At 55.4% G+C, this 21,122-nt stretch overlaps 2 protein-coding genes and 1 long non-coding RNA gene across 5 annotated transcripts; 1 reads left to right on the top strand and 2 right to left on the bottom strand.

Annotated features, from left to right (window-relative positions):
- Positions 1-1,197: 1,197 nt before the first annotated feature.
- Positions 1,198-6,152, bottom strand: CD74 (CD74 molecule). 2 transcript variants are annotated; one of them, XM_064162063.1, is made up of 9 exons: positions 6,052-6,152; positions 4,520-4,695; positions 3,829-3,917; positions 3,681-3,734; positions 3,379-3,474; positions 3,063-3,153; positions 2,516-2,704; positions 2,110-2,187; positions 1,198-1,896 (listed from the first exon to the last, which is right to left on the bottom strand). In XM_064162063.1, exons 1-9 carry the CDS (start codon positions 6,108-6,110, stop codon positions 1,889-1,891), a joined length of 840 nt encoding a protein of 279 aa, XP_064018133.1. In that variant the 5' UTR covers positions 6,111-6,152; the 3' UTR covers positions 1,198-1,888. The 2 variants fall into 2 exon arrangements, with proteins under 2 accessions (XP_064018133.1, XP_064018134.1); XM_064162064.1 differs by lacking the exon at positions 2,516-2,704.
- A 4,831-nt stretch (positions 6,153-10,983) lies between these two features.
- On the bottom strand, positions 10,984-15,373 carry RPS14 (ribosomal protein S14). 2 transcript variants are annotated; one of them, XM_064162061.1, is made up of 5 exons: positions 15,281-15,373; positions 13,545-13,695; positions 12,416-12,577; positions 11,868-11,944; positions 10,984-11,097 (listed from the first exon to the last, which is right to left on the bottom strand). In XM_064162061.1, the coding sequence occupies exons 2-5, from the start codon at positions 13,691-13,693 to the stop codon at positions 11,030-11,032; spliced, it is 456 nt and encodes a 151-aa protein (XP_064018131.1). In that variant the 5' UTR covers positions 13,694-13,695; positions 15,281-15,373; the 3' UTR covers positions 10,984-11,029. The 2 variants fall into 2 exon arrangements, with proteins under 2 accessions (XP_064018131.1, XP_064018132.1); XM_064162062.1 differs by lacking the exon at positions 15,281-15,373 and adding an exon at positions 14,889-14,983.
- Positions 15,374-15,535: 162 nt separating this feature from the next.
- Positions 15,536-19,615, top strand: LOC135185368 (uncharacterized). The gene is made up of 2 exons (XR_010306465.1): positions 15,536-17,532; positions 18,218-19,615. It is a non-coding gene; the product is annotated as an uncharacterized LOC135185368 (long non-coding RNA).
- The last annotated feature ends 1,507 nt before the right edge of the window (positions 19,616-21,122 follow it).

The following is a 21,122-nucleotide window of genomic DNA, read 5'->3' as shown; positions in this document are numbered from 1 at the left end:
GGCTGCCTGGCAGGAGACCAACCCCACCTGGCTACAGCCTCCCTGCAGGGAGTTGTAGACAGCAATGAGCTCTGCCCTGAGCTTCCTCTTCTGCAGGCTGCACACCCCCAGCTCCCTCAGCCTCTCCTCACAGGGCTGGGCTCCAGGCCCCTCCCCAGCCTTGCTGCCCTTCTCTAGACACCTTCCAGCACCTCAACATCTCTCTTGAATTGAGGAGCCCAGAACTGGACACAGCACTCAAGGTGTGGCCTGACCAGTGCTGAGTCCAGGGGCAGAATAACCTCCCTTGCCTACTGGCCACACTGTTCCTGATACAGGCCAGGATGCCATTTGCAGTCCTGAGCACACTACTGGCTCATGTCCAGCTATTATCTACCAGCACCCCCAGGTCTCTCTCTGCCTGGCTGCTCTCAGCCACTCTGTCCTCAGCCTGTAGCACTTCTTGTGGTTGTTGTGACCAAAGTGCAGAACCCTGCACTTGGCCTTGTTCAATCTCATCCCATTGGCCTCTGTCCACCCATCCAGCCTGTCCAGGTCCCTCTGCAACGCTCTCCTACCCTCCAACAGAGCAACACCTGCTCCTAGCTTGATGTCATCTGCAAACTTACTGATGCTGGACTCAATCCACTGGTCCAGATCATCAATAAAGATATTTAACTTGATCAGGCCCAGCACTGATCCCTGGGGGACACCACTGGTGACAGCTGCCAGCTGGATGTGGCACCGTTCACCACCTCTCTCTGGGCCCAGCCCTCCAGCCAGTTCATGAATCTGTCCAAGCCATGAGCTGCCAGCTGTGCCAGGAGCTTGTGGCAGGCAGTGTCAAAGGCCTTGTTGAAGTCCAGCAGACTTCATCCTGGTCAGACCACTCTGCATCTTGTCCTGGATTTCTGCCTGGTCTTCTCAGTGTATTCCCAGGATTTAGGAGGTGAGGGAAAAGGGATGGGATCCCCTCACACTCTATTCCACACTGTGCAGCATGGCTCTGCTGCAGATTGTAGAGCTCTCTCACAGCTGTTCTTGTAGCCCAGAGATGGCTCTTGGCACCCACAACTCACTTAAAAGTTGACTTAGCCTCTCAGGCTATGCTGGGGTGAAGGGAGACCCCCAAGGTGCAGGGGAGATTGGGCAAGTGATGGGCAAAGAATATGGATGGACCTGAAGAGGGGACACAGGCATCCAAGTGCCCTTCAGAAATTTCTTTTTCCCACTGATTTATTTTTAACCTCCAACAGCTGCAGCCTCTTTGCCAGTACTGCCCTGCTGGAGTTGCTTACAAGGCTTTATTCAGAAGTTTATTTGAGATCAGTAGCTTGTGAGGTCGTTTATAAAGGAACTACTAGATAGATTCAGAACTAGAACCCTTCTGCCCACTGCTTTCCACTACTGCAGTTGCTCTCCAGCCTAAAGGCAGAAGCTGAAGGTGAATGTCCCATCGTCAAAACTCAGCACTCCACAATAAACCACTCAACTCCACTCATCTAATGGAGCTTCTACCTGTGTCAATTAAGAAGGTGGTGGAGGTTGTTTTGCTGCTTTTAATGTTGATTGAGCATAAGAAAGCACAAGCAGCTCATTCTTCAGCCTGGGGGCTGCCGAGGGGCAAAAGGGACAGGAGCTGTGGGACTGACGCTGATTCAATCACTTCCCAACCTGCCTTACCCACCCTCTGAGGAAACACTTCTTCTCTAGCACTGGTCCTGGTGGCAGGTCAGCCCTGTCTGGTGCCCTGCAGCAGGGTTGCAGGTGATGCCTGGAGGGGCAGGGGTTCACAGGGGTGCCTGCTGTTAGTTGCCTCGGGAAAGCAGTGTGAGAGCGGAAATGAAAGAGCAATTGGAATAAACCAGGTGAGCTGGGATGCTGGAGGAGAAGCCTTGGCTGGCATCTTCTACTCAACTGTGGAGGAAAGAGAGGAAGGAGTCAGTAAGGCAGCTCAGCATTTCCCAAAGCCCAGGCTGCTTGTGGTATGTTTACACCACAACCTCTGATCAGCAGCGCTTTGGTGCTGCCCTGGCCTTTAGGAGTGGATTTCTACATACCCTGGCCCCACCACTTCCTCTGCCCTAGTCCCCAGGGCTTTCCTCTTCCCTATCCCGTTTGAAATCTCACCTTTTTCTGCCCCCAGCTTGAGCATGTCCACTCCAGAGAACATCAACTCATCTGGCTCCGTGGTAGCAGCAGGAACATCTGCAGAGGGAGAGCAGGATGTGGGTGATGGATGCTTGAGGCTGCCCTGTTGTTTCCCCACCCCTCTAAGGACAGCAGGGGAGAGCCTGCACCCACCCATAGGTTTAGGGGCAAGAGGAGCTTGGTGAAAACCTTGACTGCAGGTACCCAAGGGCAGGGCTGTGTTTTTTATGGTCCTCCAGCCTTAATATGATGACACCAGAGAGGTGTGAGGATGCTCTCTACAGCTTGGTCACCCTCCTCCCTCTGGCATCTCTCCTTCACCCTACTGGCAAACAAAACAAGGAGGGGCAGGATTCTCTCCTCAGCCCCCTGTTTGGTGACATACCAGGGCAGTCCAGCTTTTCCCGAGTGGCAGTGCCCTCAACCTTGGTGCCATTTTTGTAGCAGCACCAGCAGTAGCCCGTGGCACCGTGGCACTGCTTGGGCAGGTAGTCGCCGTTCTCATCGCACTGTGGGCGGAAGCGGCCCGGCTGGGTGCCCCCAAAACTGGCCTCTGCCTGGCACTTAGTTTGCACTAGGGCAATAAAAACAAAGGGGAGACACCGTGAGCCCTCTGCCCAGGCAGCCTCGGCAGGAGCTTTTCATCCACAAGCAGTTCAACTTAAAAGGCGACCGAGCCCCACCCCACAGGGCCCTTCCTAAATCGCTCAGGCCAGCCAAGGACGGAAGATGCAGCATGGGGCTCCAGCTTGTCAGACCTGGGCTCATCCCAAATGCCCTGCAGGCAGTGGGGTAGTGACTCTGATGGCCTAAAGGCCACCAAAGAGATTCGTGACCTGGCAGGGGATGGAGGGTTCAAAATCCCCGTGCTGGCACCTCCTGAAGGGCCAGTCCCAACCCTCCCCAGCTTGGCAGCCCTGTCCTCTTGATACCTTTTGCTGCTGGGACTGCCTTGGGCTCCTCTGGCTTAGGGTTCTTGGCCATTTCAAACAGCAGCCACTTGTGCATCCAGGATTCAAAGGACTGCAACCAAAGGAACCAGCATGTTAACTGGCATGTAAGGGTGTGTGTACCACAAGGAAGTGGTGATGCAGGCTCCAATTCAGGCCAAGGAAGCTTGTGAGAACCACCACCTTCCCTGGAGTGGGAGTAACCCAAGCCTGACTCACACAGGACTTTGGTTTTCCAGGTGAGGACACCCTAGTCCCTTCCTGGAAGAGGAAAAGCAGGACCAGAGCAGGCACTGACCTTCCAGTCTGCATCCTTCATGGTGGTTTTCAGGCTGTTCAGGTTGTCTAGCAGGCTGTCCTTCAGCACCGGGAACATCTTTGTGGGGTCTGCTTGCTGGAGAGTGACAACCATGGTGAGACAGCATAAAAGGAGGGGTGGGGGGCATTAAGCTCTGCTTTTATCAGCCAGATGGACATTGAAGGAGGCCAACACCCCAAGAGGCCCCCCAGAACCAGCCAAGAGACAGCAAGCTGGAAGCAGAGGGTCCCTTCAGCTCCTGCAGGGTAGGTGTAGGTCAGTGGGGGTGCAGGGAACCTTACCAGCAGCAGGTGCTTCACTTGGTCCTCGGTTTTGTTGCTGGGGGGACCCATGTACTTGGGAGAAAGGCAAAGGGGCAGTGTGAGTACGAGGGCTGGCACCAAGCCCCAGTGGCAGCAGCCAGTGGCAAGCAGTGGTGGGCATTCTTACCAGTCTGTCTGCCATGGGGGCGACAGGCAGGACCTTCATGGCCAGAGGTGTGTTCATCACAGCCATTTTCATCTTTGCTGGCTTGGTACCTGCCAAGGAGAGAATGGCATGAATCACAGAATTAACCAGAGACCTCTAGGACCGAGTCCAAATGCCACCTAACCCTTCTCATTAAATAAACCCTGGCACTAAGTGCCTCATCCAGCCTCCTTTTAAACATCTCAGGGATGAGGACTCCACCACCTCCCCAGGCAGCCCATTCCAATGCCAATCACTCTTTCCATGAAGAATTTCTTCCTAATGTCCAGCCTAAACCTGCCCTGGTACAGTTTGAGGCTGTGTCCTCTTGTTCTGTCAGTGGGTGCCTGGCAGAAGAGCCCAACCCCACCTGGCTACAGCCTCCCTGCAGGCAGCTGCAGACAGCAATGAGCTCTGCCCTGAGCCTCCTCTTCTGCAGGCTGCACACCCCCAGCTCCCTCAGCCTCTCCTCACAGGGCTGTGCTCCTGCTCCCTCCCCAGCCTTTCTGCCCTTCTCTGGACACGTCTTTCTTAAATGTACGAGTCCAGAACTGGGCACAGTACTCAAGGCGTGGCCTGACCAGCGCTGAAGCACCAGGTTGGGTGGTGCAGACGGGACCCACCCCCTCTGCCCGCCCCCCTCCATCACTCTGGTGCCCGCGGGGGCACTGACCGACAGGCAGTTTCCTCTGCAGCGCCTCCAGCTGCAGCGCCTGGGAGGCCTTGGTCAGCTTGCTGATCTCCCCATTCTGCTGGTAGACGAAGTAGACGGTGACAGCTTGGCCGACGATCAGCAGGGCCACCAGGACGGAGAGCGCGGAGAGGGCAGCTTTGCGGCCAACCGCAGACCTGCACGACACGCAGGAGGAGCTCAGCCTCCAGCAGCAGCTGATGTCCTTGCAGCCTGTCCTTTCCGCCCCAAAAAACCCCTCCTGCAGACCACGGCACTCCCTCCTGTGCCACCCTCACACACCCCCTGCCTCTCCCGGGGGAGTTCGCAGCCAGACGAATGCAAATTCCAGCCCCCACCCCCCCGCCCAGCCTGGAGAAGTGAAACCCTCAGCGTGAAGGTCCCTCCTCAGCACTGGGGAACTGAAACCCTCTGGGTGGGCAAAGAGGTGGGGGCGATGCATGGGAGAAGCACCCGAGGAGCCTGTGGGCACACGGGTGCTGTAGGCTGGGTGCTGCCAAGGGATTTTCGGGGCATGATGGACGATGAATCCGTTGGAGGCGCTGCTGGTCCTGGGTGGGGCAGAGGGCACATGCCAGGGGATGCTGGATGGTGCTGAATTGTTCGAGGGTCGTGCAAAAAGCAGAGGTGCACAGGCAGCGCACGGGCAGGCTGGCGGCGTGTCACAGTGCCACCGTCGCCTTCAGGTGCCAAGAGAAGGCAAAACCAAGCACCGTGCGGTCACCCTCCGTGCTGCTGAGGCCTCCCCGGGCCACATCCTGCCTTGTCGGGGTGCAGCAGTGCCCTAGAGTGGCACCGCCTGCCTCCGCTGCCCGCCAAGGTGGGGAACCCACGGGCGCAGCCCTGCGGCGGCTGCAGCCGGCACAGCGCGGAGCGGGCGCCCGCTGCCCGCAGTCTGCCCGGCGACTGATGATGTCACAGCTGCAGCGCTTGCGATTGGCTGGGCGGCGCTGGCAGGGGGCACAAGGGGCCGGGACACGGGCGCGGGCTGGCACATGGTGGGTGGTGGCTCCACAAAGGTGGTCCCTGCCTGCCCCACCACCATACCCTGAGCCTGCCAGCGCCGTGGCCATGCAGTTCCCTGCCTGCCCCACAGACCTGCTGTGACCCAGCTGCGCCTCAGCCATACTGCGAACCTGCCCACACCACCACCACATGTCCCCACCCGACCAAGAGGTAGAGTGACACCCTCGGCCACAAAGCCACCCTGTAAGCCCCCATCTCACAGCCACCCCCCCTGTCCCTGCCTGCCCCACAGCCACGTCCCCAGCCCCTTCCACCCCACAGCCCCCGCGGCTCCACGGTGTGACCTCCTGTCTCCTGCTCCAGAGCCACTCCATGCCACTTTGGCCCAACTGTATCCTCTTCCACCTCATGGCCATACGGTGTCCCCTGTTGCCCTTTGCATCCCCTTCCACCCTCCTGGCCACGCAATGCCCCCTCTTGCCTCACGTCCTCATCGCTCCCACTTTGCCCTCTGCATGCCCCCTTGGCCCCAGCCCCAGCAGCAGCACCTCTGGGTGTCTCTGACACTGGCAGCGTCGGAGATGAGGTCTCTCTGCTCATCGGCCATGGCTCCGCTCTCAGCACCCCGCTCAGCAGTGAGCCTCCCGAGTCCCACCGCTGGAAATACCCACCCCAGCTCCCCACCCTGCCCTGCCGCCCCGGGGCGGAGAGGGGCCACAAACGGAATATCCCCGTTGGCTGCTGGCACTGCATCAGCTGTTGCCAGGCAGAGCTCTGCTGAGCAGGTCTCCAGACATAACACAGGCTCTGGCCATGAGCACCGTGGGCGCTTCCTGGGGTATCATTTCTAACCCCCCCACCCACGGGCAGGTCATGACTCCAAGCCCAGGGACACCCAGTGCCTGGGGGCTTTAGTGCCCCCGGGAGGACGGGAGGTGGGATATGGGGTACAGGGAGGGAAAAGTGGGAGGTAGAAGTGTGATTGGGAATGGTGGGAGGCAATGTGAGGAAGGTGGGATGCAGAGGTGGGATTCCACGGGAAGGGCTTCTCACACCAAAGGCTGGGCAGGACCCACTGTGAGGTCGTGTCCTCAGGGTGCACCCTCACCTCATTCACCTTCACTGCCAGGAAAAAGCAAAGTCCCCCTTGAGGCTCACTTCGGACTCCCCGTGGGTGGGGGTCCTTGGCCAGCACCTCTCAGACTGAGGGCATAAGGACTACAGGACCACCAAGTGTTTTCAAGCCCCCTTGCAGCATCTCCCTGGCCCTGCCTGCAGTGCACTGGGGAGAGGGGGCAGGACCTGAACCTCTAAAGCCAAGAGAGGAGAAGCAGTCCCTCAAGGTTGGCAGCCCCCAAAGCACCCGTGGGAGTGGGGCAGTGTGGACCCTCAGCCCACTCCATGGCCCCACTAGCAATGGGTGGGTGAGAGCAGACCCCCACAGTGCTGATTCTAGGTGATGTTTCCCAAGGACAAGACAGGGCTAATACATCCCCAGTGCCAGCTCTGTGCCATGGGGCTTGTCATGCCCAGCACTAAGACATGTCCAAGAGCAGGCCCAGCTGTGACCATTGTCCATCCAAAAGTGAAACTCGAGTGAGATTACAAGCAACCCGCCCAGGCATCACCTCACCAAGCACAGCCCAAGGGACAGAAAGTGGCAAGGCTGGGGCAAGCATGGACAGGTTTCTTCTTCAGCAGCTTCATCTCTTGTCCCAGGTCAGTCTCAGAGTCATCCCACCAGCAGGGAGGGATACTCCAGCAATGATCCTGAAGCACCTCCGAGGAGCAGGCAGGAGCCCCTGGCAGATGCTGCTCCTGAAGAAGCAGCAGGTGCTGGTGGGATGCTGCTCCAGCTTCTCAGGTGGGAAATCAGAGGCCCTGGCACAGGGGAAGGGCATTGGTACTCAGAGTCCAGTCCTGTCCCCAGCCTGCTGCCACCCAGCCCTGGGGACCCAGGGTTGCAGAGATCCCTCTCCAAGGGCGTCCCTCAGCCTTGCCCCAGGCCACTTGCATCCCCAGCTCCTGTCTCTGCCTCTACTCCACCCCAGAGGCTGTTCTCAGGACAGAACTAAGCTGCTGCTTTGTAGGTGATGTTGCGTTAAAAACCCATCCAGGATGCTAAAAAAAACAGAAAATAAGGGGGAAAAAAGAGCATAAAAGCCTTCCAAAAAATATTCAGCTCTCATTCACTCTCAGACCATGGCAGGCACTTGGAGGGCTTGGGTGGACCCTGGTGCCACAAGCCCCCTGCCCTGGGATCAGGCTCTAGGCACATTCTGTGATCATCCCCAGCCCTAAGGGGAACTAAGTCTGAATAGAAACTCAGGGAGTGAAGTCTGCAGTGTCTTCACTGAGCCCAGCTCTGCAAGCCACAAACTCAAACAATGAACTTGGGGGGGGGTAGGGGGATGGAGAGCCCCACTCGACCCTCAGGTGCAGGCTGAGCTCCTTGAGCCTCCAAACCCAGCTGGCAGCTACCAGCATCAGCAGAGCCTTTGCTCTACACACAGACATTTCCACTGACTTACAATCAGAGAAGCATCTGGGATGGAAAAGACATTTAAGATCATCAAATCCTTCTGTTCTTCACACACTCAGCCCCTCCATACCTCCTCTGCACAGGGCTGTGGCATCTGGGCAGTTTTAAGTCTGGAAATGGATGGTCCTGGGGAGATGCAGAGCTTTTTTTACAGAGCACCTTTCAGCCTGCCTTATCCCTTTCCTATCTTCTACAGCCTGAGGCTGGCCCCTGGACACAGCACAGGCTCAGCACCACCCTGTCACCCCCAAGGCTCTGTATTTTGTGCTGCCCATGAAAAGCCTGACAAGCACCATTACCAGAGGCTGGGAAACCATCTGTCTGCTGGGGGGGAAAGAAACCATCTGGAACAAGGAGCAGCCTCAAGACTCAGCTCAGACCTGCCCATTCCCGGGGGGACTTCAACCTAAGGCAGCAGATCAATTATCTGAGGCAGGGAGATGGAAATCAACCTGTGGGCATTCACGTGAAGCCCTTCATCACCAGCCCAGCCTCTGCCTCACAGTCCCAGCACAGCCTGACATCTGGTGAACAAACGCCCGTGAGGCGATGCCCTTGGCTGCACAGAATCAGACCTGGACAGACCCAAGAGCTCACCAGCAAACACAGACTCATCTCTGGGGACTTTATAGGTCTGGAGATGTGCTGCAGCCCCAAGAGGAGCCCCATGCCCACAGTGGAATGAACACCCCGGCCAGGGAAACACAAGGTAGGAGTCATACATGTCACCCACCCGACCATCACTCAGCTGCAGGAGGGTTGCAGGTCATGCCGTTAATTGCTGTATCTCCTAGGACAAGCCAGCTGGGCAAGGTCAGGAATTGGCAAGAGCCAAGGAAGCCATCCATGTCACTTAGCCAGGACAGCCTTTCCCTCCAGCCACCCCTGGGATGTGTGTGGGCAGCCTGCTCTGTGCATGGACTTGCCTGCCTCTCGTTTCAATTCCTGCTTCAGCATTTCCCCCCTTGGGGGCCATCCTACTGACGCAGGGAACAGCCTCAATGATATCACAGCAGGCCCTGCTAAAAAGTCTGGCCCCACCTTCCTTATTAGGTCCCTTTTAAGTACTGAAAGGCCACAGTAAAGTCTCCCTGAAGCCTTCTCTTCTCCAGGATGAACAACCTCGACTCTCTCAGCCTGTCCACATGGCAGAGGGCTCGCAGCCCTCCCTTATTTTTGTGGTCTCCTCTGGACCCATTCCATTAGGATTCTGCCTCTCCTGTGCTGTGGACTCCAGAGCTGGATACAGTTCCAGCACTTGGTTTTATGTTCCTCTAGAGCTTTCCCCACTCTGTGAAGCAGCCAAATGAATGTCACTCAGGACACAGTAACACACACCAGAGCAGCAACAGGTGTGAAGAGGATATAGAATACTGACCAAGGCTGCTGGTCACATACACCTTCACCTCCCACTCCTATGCCCTCTTCCCTCCCCAGCTCAGCCTTGGGCCACTTCTGGTTTCACATTTTCAGTTCCTTCTCAACAGAGAACACTGTAGATACAGCAGAACAGTGATTTGAGCTGCAAATAATACAATAAGGGAAGGTTATGCTCCAGCTTTTCATGGCCACCTGTGAAGTTACAAACAAACAGTGGACCATGGCTGCATGGAGTGAAATCCTGGCTTAGGAATACATCCAGGCAGATCTTTCCACAGAAAGGGGAAGTCATGCATGAAACAAAAGTTTGCAGGAAGCCCAGCAGCACTTTGCTTGCTTGCAGCCCAGCTTTCTTCTCCACAGCAAGGACACATCCAACAGATGGTGACTCACTTTGAAACCACAAGTGTCCAAGTAGCTTTCACTTGAAGACCAAGACACACCATAGCTTCAGATAACAGCTTGGTCTCATCTACAGTGGAGCTAATCCCATTTTAATATGCTCAGTGACTTAAAATACAGGAGCAACACACCCTGGATCCAAGCTAGGCTGAATAACTGCGCAACTGAGGCTGTGTTGAGAGCAGAGTGCCTCCTGCACCATCAGCAGCCAAAGCAGCCTTCGCCATGAGGGCAGGGTGGCTTGGGAGTGGTGCAGGTGAAAAGGATCTCCCATGAAGCACTTTCAGATGCAAGGGTGTGGGGAAAAGCCTATGTAAAAGCCATGAGGTTCTCAAACCTCAGGCTCCTTGTCCAAGAGCCCAGGACAAACAGACCACCACCTTCCAGCTCCACTTTACAGTTCATCACACCCAGGACTATGCCTATTTGCCATGCAAAGAATACAGCTTTCTCACCCAGTCCTGGCAAATAATCATCCCTTACACCTGCCCACAAGCACTCCTGGACAAACACTTCACCAGCTCCAAACGAGCTCACTCAACTGCAACTGACAAGGCAATGCACAATCTATAGCAGGAGCTCCCACCCACCACACTGCTTGGGAGATCACAGCAGAGACCCATGACAAAAGAGGCACCACTGCATGAGGGCTGGCATCACCACTGCACAGGAAGAACAGTGACATCATCTCTCTCTCATGGTAGAAGTCACAGTTGTTTCAACCACCAGTGTGTAGAACCCCAACACCATGTGCATGCTGAATTTCCATCTCTTAAACCACACTTCTCAGCTATTGTACTGCTCACAGATCTTCTGATCTAAAGAACTTAAGATGAAGGTGGTAAAACACAGGCACAAGCTGCCCAGAGCAGGCAGATCCCATCAGGTTGGACAGAGCTCTGAGAAACCTGATCTAGTTGAAGATGTTCTTGCTCACTGCCAAGGGGGGTTGGACCAGATGGCCTTTGAAGGTCCCTTCCAACCCCAAACCAGTCTGTAATTCTAAAACTCTGCTGCAGTAGGTTCCTATGTATATTCAAATCCCTTCTGCTGCAGCAGGACTCACAACCACCCCAACCCAAAGCCATTCATGGACGTGACTAAATGGAAGCTGCTCAGCTCCTGAGCACACCTGTGCAAGAAAAGAGGCAGCTGGGAAGGGGTTTAAAAGACAGCTTTAATAACAACAGGTGCAGCCTTCTTCACAGACGACGGCCACGGCGGCCACCCTTCCTGCGAGTGCTGTCAGAGGGTATGGGGGTGACATCCTCTGCAGGGAGAACACAAAACACACCATTACCTTCCAGAGGTACCCCAAGAAACCAACTGGGCACAGCCACCAACCCCAGTAGTCACTCCAGCGTCCAGCAGCCACCCCTTCTCACTCAGTCATGCACAGGCAGGGAGAGACACCCCAAGGGAGTGCAGACACTTGCAAACCACTCACCACAGGTTGGGCACCCAGGGATTTCCTGCTTAGGAAGCCAAAATCCCCATCTCCCACTCCCCTGAAACTCAGCAGTCACAGCACTTCCACAGAAATGGGGTGCTGGCAGTAACTTCCAGAGCAGCCAGCACTGCTGCTCCTCCTGACTCAGCAGGGTTTGAGCTGTCCCTCGAGCAGCTGGAGGAGCTCCATTAGCACGGAGCTACAGGAGCCCACCACAGCACTTTGTCAGTGACCCAACAGCTCTACACAAAGGCTGTTAAGTCAGAGAAGCATCAGCACCCTGCCGTGCAGCTGGGTTTGTCCTGCAGACACACTTGGTGTCTCCAGCCTGCTCACACCACCACCTCCTGCTGAATCCTCACTTTGAGGATCTGCTTAATTAAATCCTACCTTCAGTGCCATCTGGCAGAGGCCAAGGATAACACTCCAGAGGTAAATCATCACACCATAAGGCACATGTCTACAGAGCTCCTCTTATTAAATAATCTCTCAAAACAAGTTTTTGGTTGGTGTTTTGTTTTTTTAAGCAGCTAAGGTCTGCACTGACAGCACATCACAGAGGCCCAGCCATGGCTTTCCCCAGCACTCACCAATGCGGCCAATCTTCATTCCAGATCGGGCCAGAGCCCTCAGGGCTGACTGGGCACCAGGTCCAGGAGTCTTGGTCCTGAGGAGAAAAGTCAGAACCAACAATCCCATAAGTGAAGATGTACACAGATCACAAACAATTGACAACACTAAAAAAAAAATTCAGCTCCCCCACCTCAAAACATCCAGATACCAGAATTTAGCCTCCTCCTGTCCTCAGCCTCCCCTTCCTTCTGTGACCAGACCCAACCCACCCATCATCAGCCATCAGCCAGGCACTGTACAAATTCCACAACACCTCCCCATCCACCACTTTGTTAGGGAGAGCACAGCCCAATTCCAGTCAACAGATGACATCCTTGCAGAATGAGCTCTAGGGGCTCAGTTGAGATGACATCAGCTGGTAACCACACTGAGTGGCACCCTGCAGGTCAAGCCTACAGCAAAGCCCACAGGGCGTATCCACCTTCCCAACAGAGGCAGTGGTGCAATATGGCAGGGTTCTGAGACCACCCACACCCCCTCTGGGAACACTACCCCTCCAACCTACCGATTTCCACCGGTGGCACGCAGCTTGATGTGCAGGGCAGTGATGCCCAGCTCCTTGCACCTCTGGGCAACATCCTGGGCTGCCAGCATAGCCGCATAGGGAGAAGACTCATCTCTGTCTGCCTTCACCTTCATGCCACCAGTCACACGGCAGATGGTTTCCCTACACAAGAAGGCACTCAAAGTCTTTCCTCCCCACAAATCAGCTTTTGGATTCAGACTGAACCCACTATTTTGAACGTTACAGACTAAGCTGCAACCCAGCACCTTGAGGACAACACTTGCCAGAGCAGCACACCAAGCCATCCAGGCTGCACTCACACACACACAGCATCAGCAGGAACTCGAGGACATCACAGAATCAACAAGGTTGGAAGAGACCTCCAAGATCATCCAGGCCAACCTAGCACCCAGCCCTGTCCAGTCAACCAGACCATGGCACTAAGTGCCTCAGCCAGGCTTTGCTTGAACTCCTCCAGGGACAGAAACTCCACCACCTCCCTGGGCAGCCCATTCCAATGCCAATCACTCTCTCTGACAACAGCTTCCTCCTAATATCCACCCTAGACCTCTCCTGGTACAGCTTGAGACTGTGTCCTTTGTTCTGTTGCTGCTTGCCTGGCAGAAGAGACCGGCCCCACCTGGCTACCTCCCTTCAGGTACTTGCAGACAGCAATGAGCTCTGCCCTGAGCCTCCTCTTCTGCAGGCTGCACACCCCCAGCTCCCTCAGCCTCTCCTCACAGGGCTGGGCTCCAGGCCTCTCCCCAGCCTTGCTGCCCTTCTCTGGACACCTTCCAGCACCTCAATACTTCTCTTGAGTTGAGGAGCCCAGAACTGGACACAGCACTCAAGGTGTGGCCTGACCAGTGCTGAGCACAGGGGCAGAAGAACCTCCCGTGTCCTGCTGGCCACACTGTTCCTGAGCCAGGCCAGGATGCCATTGGCTCTGCTGCCCACCTGGGCACACTGCTGCCTCATGTTCAGCTACTATCTACTAGTACCACCAGGTCCCTTTCTTCCTGGCTGCTCTCCAGCCACTCTGTCCCCAGCCCGTAGCCCACTTGGGTGGAACCTTTGTTCTGGAAGCCAAAGGAGCACTGCAGGGAGGTGGCTGCTGTTCCATACTTACTTGCCAGAAAGATCAGTCACATGGACAAAAGTGTCATTGAAGGAAGCGAAGATATGGCAAACGCCAAACACATTTTCTCCTTCAGCAACCTGAGGTCCCAAGCTGATGACCTGCTCTTCCTTCTTCTCCTTGCCCTTACGAGGTGCCATTTCTAAGCAGCAAAAAGAAAGAAGTGATGCTGGCTTTCTCAGCCTCCTCTTGTTATGCTTTATGCAACCTTTTTCCAAGCAAGACATCATAGGATCAGCCAGGTTGGAAGAGACCTCCAGGATCATCCAGCCCAAGCAATCACCCAGACTTGCCCAATCAACTGGATCATGGCATTAAGTGCCTCATCAGGTCTTTGTTTGAAATTAGCAACATTGATGATGACCTCTTTTTTTGGTTGCCCTTTTTAGGTCAAATTTTGGTGCCACATGATGCATTTCAGAATGTTTATCCGTTATACCTGCACAGTTCTTCAGCCAGATCTCCTTCTCACTAAAGTATTTTTCTTATACTGAAGATCAATAATAGAATGAACCCTGCTTAATAATAACTGTTGTAATATTGGAGACTGGATGAGGTACTTGGTACCACGGTTTAGTTGATTGGAAGGGTTGGGTGATAGGTTGGACTCGATGATCCTGGAGGTCTTTTCCAACCTCGTTGATTGTGTGTGTGTGACCCTTAGAACTTACAGCTGTAAAAATGCAGATGGTAATGTCAGGACACGAGGGGACTTGTCATAAGCCCCAGCAGAGCATGAGGAAATCTCTTCCCTTAGCAATCAGCAATGGCAAGAGCTTCCCACTGCTCATTTACATGGCTTTATGGAAAGAAAATCTCCAACCAAACAGTTAATAATGATCCAGATGCTGTCATGAAGCTCTGACTCTGCACCTTTCATGTTAGCAGCTTGGGCTCCTCCATGTTACTGGTTTCTTACCCACGTCCCTGGAATCAGCCTAGGGTTATCTGCTGCCTCTGAAGCCTGCACCCCGAGTTCTGGAAGGAAGCAGCGGCCACACCGCTTGGTTCAGTGGCTGGGAAACCTGCGCCTACCCCTGAGCACGGGAGGATGGTTCCCCATTGCCCTCCCCTGTCAACTACCAGCTACAACGGGCGTCCGACGCCAGAGAAAAGTCTCATGACTTCACTAAAGAGATCAGCCCAAGCACGACCTACTTTCACCCACAGCAAACAGCTCCGAGCACCGACTGCCCTCTGACAAGAGACACATCGGACACAGGCAGCTAAGGGCTCCACAGCCATTTCTGCTCCCAGCTAGAGCCCATAAAGCCCTGCAATAGAAACACGAGCGAGCGACCGCTGAGCCCTGGGAGCCGTAACGACGACACTGACCGCAGAAAACCGATTCCGGCTGTTCTTAAATGGCACCGGACACAGGCCCGAGCGTCCAGGGGCCAGCGAGCAGGAGCAGGCTCGCACCGCCGCCGGGCCCTAAGCCCGAGCACGGAGCCGCGGCCCTACCCCCGGCCCGGCCTCTCCGCTCCTCCAGGTCGGGCCACCCTTCACCCTCTACGAAACCCGCTGGGCCTTCCTCGGGCGTTCGGCTACGCCAGTGCCCGGCTCGCCCGCGGCCTAGCGCCCCGCTCCGCCGGGCGCGCCTCTCCCGGGCCGGGAGCGCTGCCCCGCGAAGCCCCGGGCCCGAAAGGGTGGGAGACAAGCGGGAAGGCCGGGGGAAGCGGCGGGCGGGCGGATGGCGACGGATGGCACCGGGGTCCCACGCTCACCTATGCGTCTGCTCCGGCGGCTGCTGCTGGAAAGGAAGTGGCAGGGTCAAGGGGCGGAGGTCGCCGCCGCTCACCCGGAAGAGATGCTCAGCAGCGGCCGCGGGGCAGGCGGTGTCTTCCCGGCCGCAGCCGCGGGGCTTTGCCCCAGTCCTGCTTTCGGCTTCGATCCCGCCGCGCCGGGCGCCGCCCTGAAACCGTGAGCGGCGCTGCCGGGGGCAAACCCAGCTGACCTCCCCAAGATGGCAGGTCCCGGCCTCCCGGCTCCCTCCTCGAGATGGCGGCGGCCGCCGCTTGCCGCGGGTCCCGCCCCAGGGCGGTGCCGGGGCGGCGGGGCCGGGGCGGTCCTGACAGCGCCGTGCTAGGAGAGCTTTGCGACGCGGGCTGGGCACGGTGTAAAAAGCAGCTGGAGGACAGTCAGTGCAATGGCAGCACACGGCCTGCCTCCTCCCGCCGCGCACCCGCGGTCAGCGCCGCTGGGGCTCAGCTGGAGCCCGGTCAGGGCGCAGGCCTTTCCCCCTCCCTCTGCCGTCGGGTGTCAGATCGGCTGAGCACGGCGAGCGCCTGTGGGCGTCCGGGCAGCTGCTTCTTCCTGCCGTGAGCTCAGGCAGGAGACCTAACGGTGAGGAGATGTGTGTGAATTGACGTATAAGGGGATGCATAGAGTGGTTTGAACACGGAGGTGTTCAAGGAAAGACTGGATGAGGCACTTAGTGCCATGGTCTAGTCGATTGGATAGGTTGGACTGGATGATCTTGGAGGTCTCTTCCAAGCTGGTTGCTTCTGTGTGGAATTCTGGATTATTTTCTCTAGAATTGGCTGAGGGAGCTGGGGTTGTTTGGTGTAGAGACTCAGGAGAGACCTTGTCCTTTGAAAGGAGGTTTGAGTGAGATGAGGATTGGTCTCTTCCAGGTAACAAGCAATAGGACATGAGGAAATGGCCTCAGGTTGTGCCAAAGGTGGTTTAAGTTGGATACTAGGAAAAATTTCTTCACTGAAAGGGTTGCCAAGCCCTGGACCAGGAGGCACAGAGAAGTGGTGGAGTCACCACCCCTGAAGGAATTGTAAAGATCTGCAGATACGGTGCTTAGAGACATGGCTTAGTGGTAAACTTGGCTATGCTGGGTTAACAGTTGGACGTGGTGATGCTAACCCAAACAAGTCTGTGATTCTCTTTAGGAGCTAATGGGAGAGCTTTCAGTGCAGGCAAATGTCTGCTGGGAACTCGGGCAGCTGATGTGAATGGTGTAGACTTTGCAGCTGTGAGCAATGGTGCAGGGCCTGCCTCCCAGCACAACTGCTGGGGGAGGTCTGTTCCTCCCCTACAGCAGACAGAATGCAGATTTGTAACGTTTCACATTTAGATGGTCCAGCAAGCAAATATTTTCTGCTTCCAAGTGACTTCAGAAGTGTTCAGAAGGGGAGAGATGGCAAACATCAAAGACCTTTGGGAAAAAAGGCAGGTAGAACTTGATTTTATAGCACTTGTGATATGCTTCCTGGGCCAGATCCTGCCCTCCTTGCCAATGCCTAGCCGCCTGGCTTGGCTCTCCAGGGAAGCAGAGAGCACTGAGCCATGTGGGACTGGGTCATGAGTGACAGAGCAGGAGCCCACCCGTGGGTGCCTGCATGGGGGAGGTTGATTTGCCTTCAGATTTGCACCCAGGAGCTGCATTAAGAGAAGGAGAAGGGGATGTAGCAGGGAGGTTCCTTGTATTGGTCCCACCAGTGAGGCTGCACAGACCAAAGGCCTGAAGACCTATCTGCAGGGAGGGTCCAGCAGCTCTGCTTGACTGACGCTACCTGCTGCTGGCCATGGAGAACTTCTGACCCCCTTCTTGTGCACATCAGCTCTGCAACTCTGGAGTGCTGCCTCTTGTTTGGGGAAGTATCCACATGCCCAGCAAGACTGACATCTTTGAGGATACCTTTTTCCTTTCTCTGGTCGAGCGTCCCAGGTCCTTCCAAGATGCAAATCTCTCAGCCGCCACCAGGGAGAAGAGATTTGCTCTGTAAGGCTCCCTGCTCCCTCCTCTGCTGGGCTCGCCTCCCAGGAAAGCTCTCTGTGCTCACGGGTGCCTCTGTAGCGCCTGGCTCGACCTTGTGGGCCACTGCGTCAGGGATCCTCCTGCTTGAATACTGAGATGCTTTTAACATACACGTTGGCGAGACTACTGTAATTCCAGCCGGGGGCTCCGGTGGCACCAGCCATGGCCTGATTTGATGGAAGGGGAGCAGGAATGGGCTAACAGCAGGTGAGTGCTGCAGAGGTCAGCCTGTGGCATGCCACATATGCCATGCTGGCTGTGGGTCACCCACCTGAGAAGGAGCTGTGGGAACAGTGAAGGGTGTGTGGGCAGCCTCAGCCAGGCAGGGTGGGTTTCTCCCCAAGGAGCCACGAATGTAGAGCAGACTGTGACAGTCCTCCTTGAGGCTTGCCTAGGGATGTTTGCCTGGAACAGACGCAAGCCACAAGCAAGGCAAAGGGCAAACCTCCACTTAAGGGGTAACAGGCTAAAATAACAACCCAGCAGTTCAAAATTCAGTGTTCCTTCAGCCCCAAAGCAGCCAGGAGGCAGGCTGCTCCCAGCCCCTCTAGGCTGTCTGTGGGATGGGGCTTTTTCCACTTGCCAAGATTAATTATTTCATTTTGCCTTGCACCAGTCCTGGTGTGTCTACAAGGAAACTGCCTGCCCTGCATAATGTTCCTGGAGCTCAGATGCCAGCTCCAGCCAGGCTGTCCAAGCTGCTGAGTATAGTGCTGAGGATGTTTCCAGGCTGGAATGGAGGAGAGGTACTCAGTGGGGCCGAAAGGATTGTGTCCACCAGCCTGTCTGGGAAGGATGCTTAGGCCGTGGTGGGGTCAGTGCCAGAGATGATGTGTATTTGCTTTGAGAAATCCCCCAGATTTAGTTCCTTAATGGGTAATTAACATTCCAGCTGCTCCTCGGTAATAGCCTCTCCAGCCCATGGGAAACCCACAGACACGGTGACGCTGCAGACGGATTTCATAACTCAGGCAGTGACTAAACAGAAAGGGAGCTGGAGAGCCAAGGCAAATGGAAACGCTGCTCTTGACCTCTCCTCCTGCCCGGACTTTGGCCCTGCTGTAAACTGGTCCTGGCTGAGAGGAGTCAGGGGAAGAGAGTGGCCTGACCTGTGAAAGCCCTGGCTCCAGACTTCCCGCAGGCAGGAATTTTTGGCGCTCAAGTGTCACTGTTTCCATGGTTGCATCTCGTTCCCACGAGCCACCGGACCAGTGGCCTTACTGGTGGCCTTGAAACAGAGACTGGAGCTGGAAGAGGCCAAAGCTCTTCCCAGGAAGCTGAACCCCTGCTGTCTGCAGAGCTGAGGCTCTGGTTGGGCACCTCAAACAGCTCCAGGCCCCTCAAAGTGGGTTCTTTAATAGTCCTGTCAAAAAGACGTTCAGGACCTCAAATGCAGCCATTCACAGGTGTGGGGAGGGGGGAGGCAAGCTTTTCCATTCACTTTTCAGGTCATTTGTCGTTTCAGAAAGGCAGTTTGTGCACACACAGACATATAAAATGATGTGTCAGAAACAGGGCTAAGAAGATAAAAAAAGAAATCTCCGACGCTGAAGTTAAAGCACTTAAGGATTTGGCAGAGACTTCAAGAGGCAGTTTCTGGTCGTAATGAAGTCGGTGGAAGTGCTTCCATGGACTTCAAGGGGACTATAATTTGGCTGTAACTCAGTAGGGAGCTGGAAGTGTTGATTAATAAATTGGAGACAATGCAGAGGAAAGCCACTGAACTTCTTTCCAGCAGATGTGCTGAAGAGGAGCCTGTAAGCTAAAGCAGGAAAGGAACTGGTTTCCTTTGTGTTTGCAAACAGAAGACAGGCCAAGAAACCCAAAAAGCTACCTGATCCTCATGTAAAATGGCAGGGCTGGTGTTAATAAACAGCACTTCCTTTCCCAGCAGCCTTCTGTTTCCAGTGAGTAGGTCATTCTGCTAAAAAAAACCAGAATGTATTCGCAAATGCCAGACCCAGCATTCAACAAATTCCTTCTTTCTCAGAAGTAATTATGCAGTGGAAAACTACTGCTGGAGATTGCCGATTCTGCACATTGTCCCCTCAGAGTTTGGTTCGTGGGCCTTTGATTACTCATTGTTGGCTTTTAGCTCAATGCTTGTGTGCATGAATCTCCTCTGCTAGAACTCTGACAGAGGTTAGCCCAAGCCTCGGAAAGTTGTTCCCGCTGGAGAGTGGTTTTCAGGCTGAGTTTGCAAATCGTTTAAGGCTGAAAAAAAAAAAATATGTATCCCTTTAATACCTTTTACAGGAGTGCACAGTTGAAAATAAACGAACAAAACTTGCTATGTTGTGCCTTTTTGTTTTCTGAGCTTTCAGGTAACCTTGGTGTGTGTAAGCAATGTCTTCAGAGAAAAGGCTTGCGAGGGAAGTGGAATGTTTTAAGATTAAGAAGTCTTTGACCTCAGTGGATGCTTCAGCCTGTTAGGAAATCATAGAATCAGAATCAACCAGGTTGGAAGAGACCTCCAACATCATCCAGTCCAACCTATCACCCAGCCCTATCCAGTCAACCAGACCATGGCACTAAGTGCCTTATCCAGGCTTTTCTTGAAGACCTCCAGGGACAGCAACTCCACCACCTCCCTGGGCAGCCCATTCCAATGCCAGTCACTCTCTCTGTGAAGAACTTCCTCCTAACATCCAGCCTATACCTACCCCGGCACAACTTGAGACTGTGTCCCCTTGTTCTATTGCTGGTTGCCTGGGAGAAGAGGCCACCCCGCACCTGGCTACAATGTCCCTTCAGGTAGTTGTAGACAGTAGTAAGATCACCCCTGAGCCTCCTCTTCTCCAGGCTAAGCAACCCCAGCTCCCTCAGCCTCTCCTCAATTTGCAGCCATAATCGTCTGCGATTCTTTGTGTCTCCATCCCTACGATTTCCTTTCCTTTTGGTTTATCTGCCTATTTCCGTTGACTGAAATTGCTTCCTTGCCTCCCGTTATGTCAGGAGCCCTCCCAGAGCAATACTTCCTAAACCAAGCCCTCCAGACAGACCTTCAGCCACATCTCATCCCCGCAGGCTGGACATGAGAAGTGTTAGGGTCGTTTTCGTGCGCCGCATCCCTTCTGGCGCAGGCAGTGGGGTGGTGGGATTACCGTGGGCATCCTCCTGCTGGCCCGCAGCGTGTCCGCGCACGCCGGCGAGCCCGCGGCAGCCTCCGCGGGGAGGAGCGGGGCAGCTGAGCCGTGCTAAGCTCGTTTATCCCCTCTCTGAGGAATGAAAGGAATTTTGTGTATGTGTGCATGCAGGTCGGGGGTGGGGGCAGCCAGCCCGTGACTCAGATCTGTACCTTGAGCTTGTTTTGGAGTCAAGAATGGAAAAGCTGAAACAACGCGATGTCCCAGCGCTCCGGAATCACAGCCGGGGGCTGCAGCTGGGGTAGAGGATGGGGACAGTCTCAGGCTTAAGTGGCTTCGCGATCTGCCACGGAACACACACACACGCACTGGGAGAGACAGAAGGGCTCTTTGTAGGAGATAGCAGCCTGACACCCAGTTATACCAACATCGCTGCCTGGGCTGTGTCCTGAGGGACCTGGGCTGTATCGTGCGACCCCGGGGAGCAGCCGTGGGAGCTGCGACCGGCTGAGAGCATGGCCGGTACCGTCACACGCGGTCCAGGCCCGGGAGATGGAAAGAGCCCTCCCGTTAGAGCTCAACGCGGGGCTCACCATCATTCCCGGTGCCTCGACACGTAGGGGCTGGACGCAGCTCTCGGAGCTGCGGAGCGGAGGAAAGGCGGCCGCGGTCGGGGGCAGGTCCTCTGTGTGCAGCCGGGGCAGCCCTCCC

Source organism: Pogoniulus pusillus, chromosome 22 (genome assembly GCF_015220805.1).
Source record: "Pogoniulus pusillus isolate bPogPus1 chromosome 22, bPogPus1.pri, whole genome shotgun sequence".
NCBI lineage: Eukaryota > Metazoa > Chordata > Aves > Piciformes > Lybiidae > Pogoniulus > Pogoniulus pusillus.
This window is presented reverse-complemented; position numbering and strand designations above follow the sequence as displayed.